Source organism: Microtus pennsylvanicus, chromosome 14 (genome assembly GCF_037038515.1).
Source record: "Microtus pennsylvanicus isolate mMicPen1 chromosome 14, mMicPen1.hap1, whole genome shotgun sequence".
Lineage (NCBI taxonomy): Eukaryota > Metazoa > Chordata > Mammalia > Rodentia > Cricetidae > Microtus > Microtus pennsylvanicus.
In genome coordinates this window covers 25,392,913-25,408,089 of record NC_134592.1, presented here as the reverse complement: position 1 = coordinate 25,408,089, position 15,177 = coordinate 25,392,913, and the positions used below count along the sequence as shown (strand labels likewise).

The following is a 15,177-nucleotide window of genomic DNA, read 5'->3' as shown; positions in this document are numbered from 1 at the left end:
TGCTGGCAATAAATAAAATATCTTTATTAGGATTATTTAATAGTTAAAATCTGCATGTTTCCTTAGATAAAGTAGTTTATAACAGATAAAAAATTACAAAAGGCAAGCTCTTAATGATTCATTTGAATTAACTATAAAATCAAAATACTGCTAGTAATATCTTCTAAAGTAACACAAAATATATTCAATATGTAATACAAACCTCAATAATCCAAATCTCCTAATAAGCAATTATTTACAAACTCTGAACTGAGAGAAAACAGTTTAGCCAGACAAAGAAATGAAATGATGTTCTTAGTAACTTCATCCTAAGCAATCTAAGCTTTTGAGTAGAAATACTCTTTCAATACAATGCTAATTATATTAACCTTAATTTACATTTAGTTGGTGTGAATTTACCCATCCTAAATACCTCTGTGCCTGGAAAACACAGCTTTTAAAAGCGCTTAAGATATCTAAGACAGTTTAACAATTTAGTCTGGCATCCCAAAACCACTACCTTAAAGGTACAGAATTTAACTAAGGGTACAGAATTTAACAATATCCCTATTTTTCTTGAACTTTTCCTGTCTAAACTGTATGGTTTTCGTCAGTTGTCCGTATGCCAATGTCATAGACCAGTAAGCAAAGCAAGCAACATTACTTTTTTTAAATAACATCTTTAATTAAAGTTTTTGCAAGGTAAAATATTAAACTTAAAATAGGTCTTAGTACATCAAAATACTAAGCTCTTTAATTGTATTCCAAGATGGTCTTTAAAACCTAACAACCCATATATCACAGAAGAGCAACCTTGATCTGCAAGTGTACAGAATGAATTTTACAAACATAATAAATATATTTACGCCCTTACACATAACAGTATGTACAACAGCAGTTGACAATAGTAGCTCCGAAAAGCTAGGGATTAACCCTCCCCGACCCAATGCATACCGGACTGATTTAAGGAAGCTTGGCTGAAGGAGTAATTGTTGATTCAATGTTGTTTTGTTCTCTCCTCAAAAAGGAAGCTTTTGTTCCTCAAAATAAGCAAAAATAAAAAAAAAAAAGAAAGAAAGAAAGAAAATAAAGAAAAAAAAAGACACTTTCTTCCTTAAATCATGCATGTAGGAAAGATGACAAAGAAAAGACAAAGGCAGGTTTCCAGGAGGAAGACTACAAACCAGAATCATTTCCATAGGAATAACAGATCAAAATCCAAGCCTAACAGTAAACACATGAGAAAACACACAAAACAACCATTTTTAAAACAAAAAGTCAGTATCTGCTACAGCTGATTCAAACAGGTAGGCAGGAAACAAGAAACGAAAACGTACAAAGATCAATAAAATAGCACATTGCACAAAAGCTCAGTTCAAGATGAAGTAATCTGAGAAAATAACTTTCTCAAGTAGAAGAAAACGCTATTAAAAGGGGGTTGCTAAGAGGAGATATGTCTGTTTTCTTATACAAGGAATACTTACCCTCTAATATGGTGACATTATTGCTATAAGATAATAAAAAAACATTCTCAGAGGGAGACAACTCTGCATTCGTCCATACAAGCCACCAAAAGAAAACTGGATTTTCAATACAGCAAAGAAAGCCTCTCTATAAAAACTAGTATATTTTACACTGCTTCCTAAAGCCAGAATCTGTTAGGTTTGTCCAGACACATTTCAATCACTGTCCACACGTGACTTAAAAGGCAACAGTGTAAATGTGATGCGGAGTCAACAGAAATGTGCACACTTCAAACATCAAGCTCCCGTCCTATCACGTCTGCTGCACAGACCGCATGTGACCAAGCTCAGGCACTCCAGTGGTCTGAGAGTACAAACGACACCAGGCAAGAGGTCAGACACTGGAAGGACACATCTCCACTTCCGTCATTCTGTGTAAATTTACCTTAACACTACTGGGATCATGTTATGTAACAGGTGCAATCACTACTGATCCAAATCTAAACAGATCACCTTCTGAAAACACTGCCTACTTCAGGATTCCCAAGTCTGAACTATATCCACTTTTTGGATAAACATGCTACTTAAAATTCTGCAAGTGGGACCCCTTTGCCTTTCCAAAGGAATGACATTTTAATAGAACTTAATGACATCATCTGTTAAATGTAATGGCAAAACATGATTAAGAATTCAAAGCAAGTGACATTTACATAGCAAAAGCTAGTGTAATAAAAAAAACACAACATGCTACTTGATTTAAAAAGGAACACAATATAACAGCATATAAGAGCACAACCTGGTGTGCAGGGTTGTTTGAACCAGCTTTCAGAATTTTTCACATATAAAAGCATTTATCCAGGAGGTCACCATTAATAGGCAATACATAGGTACAGATACAAATGGTTACTTCCTGCTTCAAAACAACCCTGTGTGTTAATCTGAAAGAAGTGGTTGTTCATGTTTGAAAAAACAAGCCGGTGTACAATGCTAACCTTCAGTATGTTTGACTACATAGAGAGCCCAGGGTCATGTGCTGAATTATCATAGTCATCCGAATTTCAGTAACAGAACAGCTCCTGAGGAGCCCAGGTTTCACTCAAGCAACACTGCTGCGCTGCCATAGGTAGTTCAGTCCCTGCTCACTCAATAAACACAAATCTTCTAGAAACTAAACCGAGGAGCAACCGAGAACAGAACTCATGGGATTTTACTCCCTCTGTACTCCAAGTGTTATAATTAAACAGAACTGCATGTGCTTTGAGAACAGAGAATAAAGAAACTTTCCCCAAAAGGCTGTATTAATAATAGAACAAGAAACTGTATTACCAGTTATGGGATAAAGCAAAATCTAACTACTATCATGTTAAGACACCACCACTCATACCGAATTCCACAACATAAACTGGTTCAGTGGGGTGATAAGTGGGGAAGGGGAATCAATTGCATTAAGAAATTTAAAAATATGTGCTTTAAAGAAGCACTATATATATATATATATAACTCACAGTTTTTCTTTTGTAATATACTTTAGTTCATCTATTACTTCTGGAACTACATAAAGTCAAATTAAAGGAAGACAAAAATGGAAGACAAAAGAACCAACAGGCAAGTTAACTTGAATCAAATGTTGTTAGTCACTAGGAGAGAAGGTGAGTGAGCATTCCTGCAGTTCCCAGGAAGCTGACCCACTGCAGCGCCAAACTGTTGAGAGCCCCTTACAGGAACCAACCAGAGCTACACATTCTCATCACATACAGCAAGTATCTAGAGTTTTTAATATACAAGTCAAATCTCTATACTTTCTTTCCAATGTGCAAACTGGAGCCCAAGTCTAGATCATCAATGGCCTGGAAGGGCTACCCAATGAAAGAGAGGTAAATTTGTATTTAGTGGCCCACCTCCCTTTACCCCCTCCACCCCCAAGCATTCCCCTCAAATTACAAAGTGTTTTAAAAAATTTGTTCAATTAAAATAATTTCTAAAATTCTTTACTAGTAAACACAAGAAACTTTTATAATTACTAAATTGTTTAATAAAAATCCAGTCCTCACCACCTGCCCTTATGCTTCTTAGACCAATGTACAGAATGCCATCTCAGTGTTACATAAAGACTAAATGAACAGCTAAGCACACACTGTAGCCCAACAAGAAAAACCTTCACATATCAAGCATACTGTACAATTTTAGCTCGGTGGTACCTTTGTGAATAAACATATTCCTGAGGAGCCAATTTGGAGTCTCTTAAAGTATGTGACTGAGTACAGTTTTTCTATGGAAATCAAGCTGTCACTTTAATTCTACTCAACACAGGTAAGACCCAAGTCTTAAGTTACATTTAACAAATATGAAAACCTAATTAAAACAAGCATCCATTCCTGGGTCGACTTTGTTTCCAAATTGTGACCACTGATCCTTTCTTTAAATCTAAGGTAGATGTTTCAGACAGCAGGGAGCAAGAGGTATGTATTACTGAGGGAGAGTAACAAGTAAAAATGTTTAAGACCTATTATGAGTTTTAAATCTTCTTACACAGTGAATTAAAATTCAACACCATAATTCTTGCCCTTCTGTAAAAAGCTTACACGCAATTTGTACCAAATATAACCACATACAATAAGCAGTTTCAGTTCAATCTATCAAAAGGGAAATTTCTTCAGATCATTCCAACAAGTATCTTCTGACTGAGCCAAACTTGGAGAAAGTAATAGTAATATAAACAAAGCTTTACATGCTAATTACCAATGGCAGGTTCCTGTATTTAAATCGACAGTTACAGTTTCCTACACAACCCCTCCCCCCGCCCAACAACCCCAGGTGCTACAGTTCCATGGCTTGCCAGTTAGTAGTGTCTATGTTGTCAAGGTCTAGCTTTGTTCCAGTAGCTTTGCTTCTACTGCGCTGTTCTGACATGCAGAAGTGAAGTTTTGGTTGATATATGTCCCAAGTTTCAAACCGTCCATTTTAACTTTTTAAGTTTCTTTTGTCTTACTTATAAAAGGAAAGAAGCAACTCTTCACCACTCTGCATCTCCAATTGCTTTGGAAAATATATAATCTCTTCCATTAAGATTCATAATGCCATCCTTGAGATGAAATTTCCATTTATTTTTACTTCTGTGTATCTAAACAAAAATTGAGAAGGCAAAAGATGTAAGAGGAAAACACAACAACAAAACCCCATGGATAATAAAACCACAAGCTTGTCTCATATAATTACTGTATTCGGAAATTGTTCTCTTAATGTTTAGCAAAAAACCTCTAGATTTAAAAATTTCTTGAATTCATTAATACCTCTCAGTAACTCATATTCACTAAAATAGTTACAAGCCATCTGCAAGTAATACAACTGGGGCCTTCTTTCTTTTGGTAAAATAAGCCTAGTGTTCTCAAAACCTAGCATGGACCTTTCACCATAATGCAGAAATAATCAGTAGATAGACATTTCTGAGCTCTCAATTCTAAAATCCTATGATCTATACTCTTAGCACAGACACCCTCTGGCATATTTAGGACAAATGGCTGTTCAATGTCTACCTGACTATAGTTAGAAGTTTATCTAGACTTTTTACCCTGTCCTCAAACCTGTTTCTTCTACCTTTCACTTACTGATCCTGGCGCTGCCTTTTGATAAAAAAATCATGTTTTAGGCCGGGCGGTGGTGGCGCACGCCTTTAATCCCAGCACTCAGGAGGCAGAGGCAGGCGGATCTCTGGGAGTTCGAGGCCAGCCTGGTCTACAAAGGGAGTTCCAGGACAGGCTCCAAAGCTACAGAGAAACCCTGTCTCGAAAAACAAAAAACAAAAAAAAAAAAAATCGTGTTTTATGAATTTCCCTTTCAATCTTCCTGCTCTAGAGTCAAACTTTTGCTAAAATAAAACAGATAGCAATAATGTTAGAAAAACTCTCACATTCAGAAATAAGTCCAGAAATTCAAAACTGAAGTTATGTTGAGTAATAAATAATATTTTTATTTACATAAAAATATAATGTAAAACTTTAAAAGTATTCCTTTCCTGGCCTTAAGCCTTTCATGAACACACTAAAAGCCAACAGAGGGCTAATGACCAGTGAAAATTTCTTAACGTGAAATGAGCTATAAACAGGTTGAAACGTCACACTAGATACTGTTTTCACTATGCCCTACAGTCCTTCAATTACCTAAACCTGCCATCCTGCTAGCATTTCAATTAAGACATGCTTGTCCGGCAATATAAACGTCATTACTCCTGTGCTTGTCTTAGAATACACTCACTACTGAAATATAAAGCTTAGGCTTCAAAACAAAATTCCTAAAACTCAAGTTGGCCCAAATTACATTTATCCTCATTTTAACTAACCACAGACTAACTCACCTTTATAGTCTGTCAAAGTTCTGACTATACTTTTCATCTTTCTGATTCTTGAAATACAGCTCTGAAAACTATGAAATTAAGCTACATAACCAACCCAAGTCTCTATTAGTTTAAAACATGAGCGTATCTGTGAGCAAGATAAACCAACTTTAATAACATTTAAAACACTATATAGCTTATCAAGGAGAATACTCTCTTACAATAGGAAAATACTTTGAGAAATATCCTGTAGGCAAGTTCTCATTTGGTAATTTGCTATCATGAAATTATGCATTGGGTATTTGGCTACAAGCAGGTCCCTTAAGACTTCCTGCTGTTTTAACCTCATATACCTTTTTCTACAGATAAAAAAAAAATTCCATTTGCAGTACTGTTTGTGGTCAAGGGTAAGTCACAAAGTACAAAAGTATATACTATCAGAGTATCAATAATGTGTCTGACCTTAGGTAACTGGCATGCAACTGGCCAGGTTTTACCTTTTACTAAGTAAGATCCATTACACTGGCATTCTATAGATCTGTTTCATGTAAGCACTACTTATCATATTCATTATAACAAAAAATTTAAGATTTCTTTCAGCTAAAAGATACAAATAATCCATGTTCATTATCACAATCCTTGTCCCTAAGTACTTACTCCCTGCTACTCAATAAACATTTCTTTAAAAAAATACACGGTTACAAAGAAAAACTAATGTAATATGTGAAAGTGTTATAAACTTCATGAAAGGCAAGAGCTTACTGCTTAATGACTTACTTATAAAAACCTCAACAAAAAAACTAATACGATGGTTCTCAACCTGTGGGCTGCAACCCCTTTGGGAGTCAAATGATCCTTTCTCAGGAGTTGCCTAAGATCATTTAGAAAACACGATATTTAAACAATCTCTTAAATCTCATCTGTTTTTTTGGTTTTTGGTACTTCTTATTTTTCTGGTCCTCTTAGTAATAAAATATCAATTGGGTCTTTCCAGACTCAAGGGCGCTGAAGTGTCTGAAGGTAAAGTTTTCTTTTGAGTTTGTGTCATTGAAAGAAAAGGGGCTGTTTACAAGCTGATGTAGAATGAAAAGAAAAATGATCATCTTGGAGCTGGAGAGATGGCTCAGCGGTGAAGACCACTGGTTTCCCTTCCAGAGGACCCAGGTTCAATTCCCCGCATCCACATGGTAGCTCACATGGTCTTAACTCCAGTTCTAGGGAACCCGACACCCTCACATTCAGGCAAAGCACCAATCTGTATTAACCAAAATTAATTTTTTTATAAAAAGAAAAATGATCATCTCTCACCATTTTACTCACTACAACACTAGAGTTCATTTTACTCAGACAGTCTCTGAAACAATGACAATACTCTCTTTTACACTGTCTATAAAAGTAAAGAAAGCAAGCTGGACAGGGTAGCGTGCACCACTAATCCCAAGTTGAGGCAGGAGTACAACTGACTACGAAGCCACCCTGAGCTAGCCACCTACATTGTTCCAGGTCATCCTTGATTGTTAATATACTTCATCTCAGAGGTAAAACATAAAATTAAAATATGGACAGTCATCGTCTCCCTAAACCTTTCTCTAAGACTGAGAAGATGGTTTAGAGGAGGATGCTACAACAACAAAAACGTCCACAGCTGAAAACGAAGTCCGTACCTTATCATATTGGCATACAACAACATTTTCTGTGTCAAACAGTTCCTGTCCTTCCTCGTCACTCACATCATCTTCACTGTTGAGGGGCTCCTGCAAATAAAAGAAGAATTTACACATAGATCTCATGGATTGCTATAGTGTTTCCCGGAACATATAGTAAGAAGAAGCATGGCCTTGATGCTCTTTGAGAACTAAGTGTTATCAGGTGTGTCTGCACACACTGAATGTAGTGCTGTCAATACAGAAGGTTTGTCGATGTTATTTCAGCAAGAAATTCAATAAAAGTTAAGCTATAGCACTCATAAAAATCAAAAGGGATTAAAATGTATTTTTTTCAGGGCTAGAGAGATGGTTCATTTGTTAGGAGCACTGTCTGCTCGTGCATAAGACCTGGGTTCAATTCCCAGCACCTACATGGCAGCTCATAACCATTTCTAAATCTAATCCCAGGACCAAATGCCCTCTTCTGGAATCCCTAGGTACCAGGCACTCATGTGGTGAACAGACATACATGCAGGCAAAACAGCCATACACATAAAGTAATTTTTAAATTTTTCTTTATGCTTGGCACACACCTCTAATCCAAGCACTCAGAAGGCAGAGGCAGATGGATCTCTGTGAGTTGTTCGAGGCCAGCCTAGTCTACAGAGAGGGTCCAGGGAAAGTTCCAAACCTACAGAGAAACCCTGTCTCAAAAAACCCAATAATAATAATTCTTTAATTCTTTAATAATTGCACAAGATAAATTCTCATCAATAAATTTTCAGGTACCTAGAAATAAACCTGAGGAAATATGAAGGTTGTGTTGTGAGGTCAAAACAAAGCAAGCCAATAGTAACGTCAGAGAAGCAGAAGAATACAATAAGTTTGTAGTGTGGTCTTAGGACTAAAGACCAAATCAGTACTGTTTGTCATTATGAAGACATTATGTTGGAGATATAATAATTAAGATTTAAATTACTCTTAAATGCAGAGAATGAAGTATCTCAGGGCCAAAAATAAAACCAAAGAAAGGGATAGAATAAGGTTGAGCTTCATTCGTGGTATAAGATAAAAATAAGGAAGAAAAAGACAAGTCAAAACAGAGGTAGAAAGGAAAATAAGCAAGAATGATAAAAGCCTAGTTGTATTAGGTGTATGCCACTCAAACATAGGTGTGTATGGATATTTAAATAAAAGTATCTACGCTAAGTGGGAGGAAATGCTAAAACTTTAACCCTTTGGAAATGTACATTTCAGCTGCACCACAGACATTCCTGATGGAATCATGACTGCTGTGTAGCTGCAGAGCACTTCATGAACCACACCCAGAAACTATCACTCTACAGTCCCTCCTGTCTCCTGGCAACCACCAATCTGCTGTCCGACTTCATGAACTTGCCTATCCTGGATACATAAATAGAACAATACAAACTGTGGGCTTTGTGCTGCGCTTTCAGGTTGTCAATGTACTCAGTGCTTCATGCTTCTTTACAGCTAAATGCTATTCCACTGTATGGCTATGACATGTTTTACTTGCCATTCAGAAGATACTAACAGACACCCAGATGCTTTTTCTGTCTGAATAGTCAAGGGGTGCTGCCATGAGCACTCATGCACACCTCATTTTAATTCTTCCCTACATGTACTTGAAAGTGAAATTCGGCAAATCCTCACCAATACACACACACACTTACTTTTAAAATTATACCATCCTGTGCTGGAGCAATTAAGAATACTGGCTGCTTTTCCAGAAGACCTGAATTCAATTCCAGTACCCACATGGCAGCTCACAACCATCTATAACTTCAGTTTCAAGGGTCTGACGCCCTCTTCTCTGGCCTCTGTAGGTACTGCATGCATGTGTTACATGGGAATATATGCAGGCAAAACACCCCTAATTGTGGTTTAGAATTGCATTTCCCTAATGACATGATAATGTCATCTCATACCTTTCATTCAGGTCATTGGCAGAACTGAATTGCTTAAAGTTTTAAGAATGAGACCTTACTTTAGTAAGGGCTCTCATGAGCTGAGGGATAGACAGGTAATGGCAGAGCAAAGTAACAAGCTTTAATAATACCCACAGATGCTGCAAATGGTGGCCTATACGTTTAATCCCAGCACTTGGGAAGCAGAGGCAGGCAGATCTTGGTGAGCTATAGACTAGCCTGGTCTATGTACTGAGTTCCAGGACAGCCAGAGCTACATAGTGAGACTCTACTTTAAAAAAAAAAAAAGACAACAAAATTCCCCAAACCCCAAATTTAGCCAGGCACAGACAGTGGTGCACAACTTTAATCCTAACGCTTAGGAGACATAGAGTTCCAAGCTGGCCAGGGCTACATATGACCCTGTCTCAAAAACAACAATAAATTAATAATGACAAAAACAAATACACAACAGATTCGCATGACCTTTAAAACAAAAAGTCCAATTTCTTTCATAAAGTTTACTATTAACATGAGAACCAGTGGGAAGCTTATGAGAAAGAAAAGAAGTTACAGAAGCACTCATGCACACTGACGCAAAACTCTGTTAATGTGATTCTGGCAGTTACACAGAATACAATGTACAGGGCCCTCAGCTTGTCATATCCGGGAACTCAAGACTGGTTTGTCAATTAAGATCAATCAATGAAATTCATAAATGACATTCTGAATCAGACATTGCGACTATCAACTGGTTACAGAAAAGCAGAAAACAATAAAATAAAATACATTTTCTTATAGTTTAAAGAGAAAAAGCAAAGCACTTGGTTAATTACAAAGAAATGAACTCCTTTAGCCCTAAAAGACATCTACAAAAGACAACAAATTACTTAACATTTTACTTAACAAATAACAGACCATTAAAAGAAGCTCCATCTACATATAAAACAAAAGAATCAACAAAGGCATTTTTACAAAAGGCATCAGGCTGGCTCAATGATGGCAATTAAAAGTTCTATGCACATCTATAACACTGGCAAGCAGGAGGAAATGAAATAGAAGTATCACTTAGAGAAGGACCAAAACTGGAAAAAGGATAAGGATAATGCTAAATACGTACTTCTACATAATAAAAATACAAACAGCAAGTAGATATTGAAAAGAGGCTGAAGCTCCTAAGTATTTGAGGAAGTTCAAACTAAAACTAAATTAAGACACCATTTTTCTGCCAGACTGGAAAAATTCAAGTCTGCCAATATTAGGAAGTGGTAACATGTTGACATCTACAAATTAGACAAAACTGGCAGAACAAACTCGGTACAGTAAGTTGGCAAGTCCATGTTCATGTATATTAGTGAAGAGAAATACATGTATGGGTTCCCAAAAGACAGTATCTAAAATGCAGTATAGAACTAGCCTGTTCCTCTAGTTCTCAAAAGGATAATCAAATAATGGTACAGTCAACAGTAAAAATAATTACAATTATATGCAACAACCTGGCTGAACCTCAGGATTTTCATTTTAAGACAAATTAACAAAAACTACATTAAAAATATTGGAGTCATACTATTCATGGACAAGAAAAACTCAAGCAGTATTACCTTTGGAAATATAAACACATACTGAAATACAAAGACAAGTCTGGCACAAATGCTTTGAAAGCAGGAGGAAGAGGCTGTAACTGGGGAGGGAACACCAAAACACTTAAGTAATAGAAAAAAATTCACCTAAATGGTGGCTGCCGGGATAGTAATATTTTAAAATACTTTATTCTCTTTCATTCCTCAAATATTTAATAACTATCTTTAACTAAATTATACAGAAAAAAATGTTTAGATCCAAACAATGGCTCATACCTATAATTCCTGGGAGGCTGAACTTGGGAGATTATTACAAGCTCAAGGTCAATCTGGGCTATATAATGATTTCCACTCTAGGCTACAGTGTGAAACTGTCTCCAAAAAAACCAAAATAATAATAAACAAATATAAATAAGTAAATTGAAACAGAATTTAGTATTAAGATTTAAAAGACAGAAGACTCCATTTTATGCCAAAGCAATTAACCATGAAAACTATGGTGGACTAAATAATCACCTTGGACAGAGTAATTATCCTGGAAGAATGGGGCCATGTTTACAGACATCAAGAAAAAGGTATGAAGACCAATTACGGAGGACCTGGTATGGAACAAAACAAAAAAAGGCCAAAAGACAGCTTTGGCTGGAGCCGTCACATTCAGCTTTTCTCCTCAAATACGGCCATGCCTTTTTAATCACTGAAACAAAAGATCAATTACATCCTTCTGGTCTACCAATATCTTATGTTTAAGCCACATTATGAATAACTAGTGCAAGAATTTGGTTTGTACTATCGCTATTAATATATTTCCATTTCATAGTCATACCTTTAAGAAATGCACCTGTCATGGCTGGTCACTGCTAATATCAACCTAGCAGGCTCTGTAATCACAGGACACCTATGAGGGACAGGTGATCTAGCTCCTGAGAATGCCTATGATGGTCTGTAATGATGTGGTTAACTGAGGTAGGGAGACCCACACTCAAAGTGGGTAACACCTTTCCCTGGGGTTAGCTGGGTTCAAGCATCCTCCTCTCTCTGCCTCTGAAGACATAGCAAGTCATTTGTCTGTTTAACACAAACACAACAGTAAACGATGAGTTGCTTCTCTTTTCAAGTCTCTTTCCTTTCTACTAGAAACTTACTTCTTCCACCTGCCCATCTTCAGCTCCATCTTTCTCTTTATCTTCCTCTTCATCATCATCATAGTCTTCTTCCTCATCTTCATCTTCCTCAGATGATGTGTCCCCTGTTCCATCAACCTGCAGCACCAATGGAGCCTGCTGCTGAGCAGGCTGGGCCTGTGGCTGCTGCTGGCCAGGGGCAGGTATCTGTGCTTGTGCTGGTGTGGGTGCTGCCACTGTAGTAGGGATGACCTGAGTTTTATTTCCTGCAAATAAGATCTGCTGTGGCTGGATGATGACACCTGTCTGTGGTGAAATCCCTCCAGGAAGTGGGGCTAGGACCTAGGGTAAACAAAACCACCTATTAGGAACTGGTAAGCAGGATCAAAACAACAGAACCAAACTAATAATAATTCAGTTTTAAACATGAAAAATGTAAATTGGGATTGGAGGCATAATAATAATGATGATGGTGATAACAACAGCAACAACATAGTTCAGAATAAGATTGTCTTGACTACTGTGCACATGTGGACTTGTGGGGAAAGAGTGGGGAACCACACAATAAATTCATACAGCTATAGCAGCAGATGGATCCTCGGGGATGGTTAACATTGCTTTACCTGCTGGATAACAGGAGCTTGTACTCCACCAGGTTGCATCTGTGGTATAACTTGTTGTTGTAGAACAACTGATTGCGGAGGTTGAAAGATATACTGGGCACCGTTGGCTGCTCGAACCACCTGAAGAATCTGGCCTAAGGCAAAAAAAAAAAAAGAAAAAAAGAAAAAGAAAAATATAGTCCAAATTGCTATTTCAGCAGCAATACACAAAGAAACAAGTTTATATTGTTCTCAAGCCAAAGAACCAAAACCACCAAGTTACAAGACTGACCATCTTATGAAGGACTATCAACTATACATGATAAACTACAACCACTGTTGTTCCCAACTTCCCTCTATGTCCTCCAAAAGGTTTTCCATATTTATTATCTTCATTAGCTTTTTTTTTTTAACATGCATTGGTGTTTTACCTGCATGTATGTCTGTGTGAGGATATCAGATCCCCTAAAACCGGAGTTACAGACAGCTGTGAGCTGCCATGCGGATGCTGAGAATCAAACCCAGGGACAGAGCCATCTCTCCAGGCCCCTTCATTAGCTTTTTTTTCTTTTCTTTTCGTTTTTAACCAATAGAGCATTAACAACAGACTGTTAAGAGTTATAAGGATACTAGTGAGATAACGCAGCAGTTACGAGCACTAGATGCTCCTCCAGAGAAGTGGAGCTCCATTCCCAACACCACACGGCAGCTCACAGCCAGCTCTAACACCAGTTCCGGGAATCTGACAACCTCTTCTGCACTCCCAAGGAACTTCAAGCACGTGGTATACAAACAAGCAGGTAAAATAGCTATACATATAAAATTAAAAAATGAAATAAAAAAGACTTAAAGACAGTCTTAATTACTTTTGCTCACATGGCAGGGGTCTGTGTAGTAAACACTATTAGACATTTAATGATTGCTTTTAAAATTTAAAGACACAAAGCTATAGTATCTTGTTTATATCTTAAACCAAAGCACAAGGCTTTGCTTCAAACTTTCAACAAGCAATGAAAATTTGCTAAGCCAATTAGAACTGCTGTAATTTTGACTCAATAACATATACAGAATATGCTCCTTAAGAGTGAAAAACAATGCAAGCCAATGTGGTGGTGGCGCACACCTTTAACCCCAGCACTCAGGAGGAAGAGGTAGGTGGATTTCTGTGAGATCAAGGCCAGCCTGGTCTACAAGAGCTAGTTCTAGGACAGGTACCAAAGCTACATAGAAACCCTGTCTCAAAAAAAAAAGTGAACAAATGCATGCATCAAGACAAAATCCTAATTGGTTCCTCACAAATTTAGAAAGTAATTAACAAATAAATAGATAAATAAATAAAATAAAAATGAAACACATCGGTCCATATAATAGTCTGTGTAAGTCTTCCAAAGATAAGATGAAAAAAATGCATTTGACATTAATGCAGAGACAATATGTCTAAGAATACACAATGAATCGGTTCTTCCAGTCCTGTGTAATTTAATTTTGTTATCACAAATTAATTAAAATATTTCATTTAGCTCATTTGGCAAAACAGATGCTTAGTTTTAAAAAAAAGCCTCAGTAAATAACCATTTCTAAACAATCCCACTTCTTCGGCAGAGTGAACAAAAGATCCATCATTCCCATTTTAAAAAAAAAAATTTTTTTTGAAGCAGGATTTCAGCTGGGCTCCAACTCACTATGAAATTAAGAATGGCATTGAAGTTCTGATCCCCTACCTCCAACTCCCAACTGTTGGTATCATGTGTGCTACCACACTGGCTACAATTCTCATTTTTTCAACTGTACCCTCAACAAAGATTACAATTCTCTTATTTTAAAGCTCTTTTTAACAAAAGCTAAAAACAAGTGTCAGTATTGTCTCCCTTCAGCAACAATAAAACATTAAGAGCTACTTGGTGCTAATTTCAGAACAATATTTAAAATTGCTTCCCTTGTTGTAATTACCTGAATTCGTGAATATCTGTTGAACAGGAGTCACGCCTGCAGGGAGTGCCAAGGTAGCAGCCGTAGCAGCCGCACTCTGGAATAACAAAAACAGGGGAAATCGCATCTGCACGTGAACCTAATGAGACCGCAGACTTTACAGCACATGGGAGAACGGACTGAAACGTCACTGAAGCTCTGTGTGGCACATGAAACAACCTACTCAAGTATCACAGGAAATTACAGGTCTGATTGTTGCTTCCCCTAGAGAACTTACTCTAAGCAACCTCACAAGGACGGACACCCGATTCAAGCGGTCACAGCCCCGGCCTAACCATATGATTTTAGAAATGCATGCACTACCAGTCATGCTGTACCACAGATCACACCACCATTCCGTGACTGCCATCCTTCCACGTTTTTACATCCAACTTCCTGCTTCAGTAACAATATCCTAAGGTCAACGTCAAACCATTCTTTCTTCATTTTGTACATTTCTACAAGAATCAACATGTCCCCCTACAAAACAATCTAAAGAATTCCTTTGTTTCTGTAACTGGCAATTCTTCTAAGATGCCACATTATCTAAAAATAAG

The 15,177-nt window shown here is 37.2% G+C and overlaps 1 protein-coding gene across 2 annotated transcripts in view; it reads right to left on the bottom strand.

The window, feature by feature from the left end:
* The window catches only part of Gtf2a1 (general transcription factor IIA subunit 1), a 33,546-nt gene continuing 18,369 nt past the window's right edge, over window positions 1–15,177 (bottom strand). For both annotated transcript variants that reach the window (XM_075948456.1, XM_075948457.1), the window contains exons 5-9: window positions 14,603–14,678; window positions 12,674–12,807; window positions 12,072–12,392; window positions 7,437–7,526; window positions 1–4,563 (exon numbers count right to left, since the gene is read on the bottom strand). In XM_075948456.1, coding sequence (XP_075804571.1) covers window positions 4,456–4,563; window positions 7,437–7,526; window positions 12,072–12,392; window positions 12,674–12,807; window positions 14,603–14,678 — 729 coding nt within the window. In that variant the 3' untranslated portion in view covers window positions 1–4,455. The remainder of the gene's footprint in view (window positions 4,564–7,436; window positions 7,527–12,071; window positions 12,393–12,673; window positions 12,808–14,602; window positions 14,679–15,177) is intronic.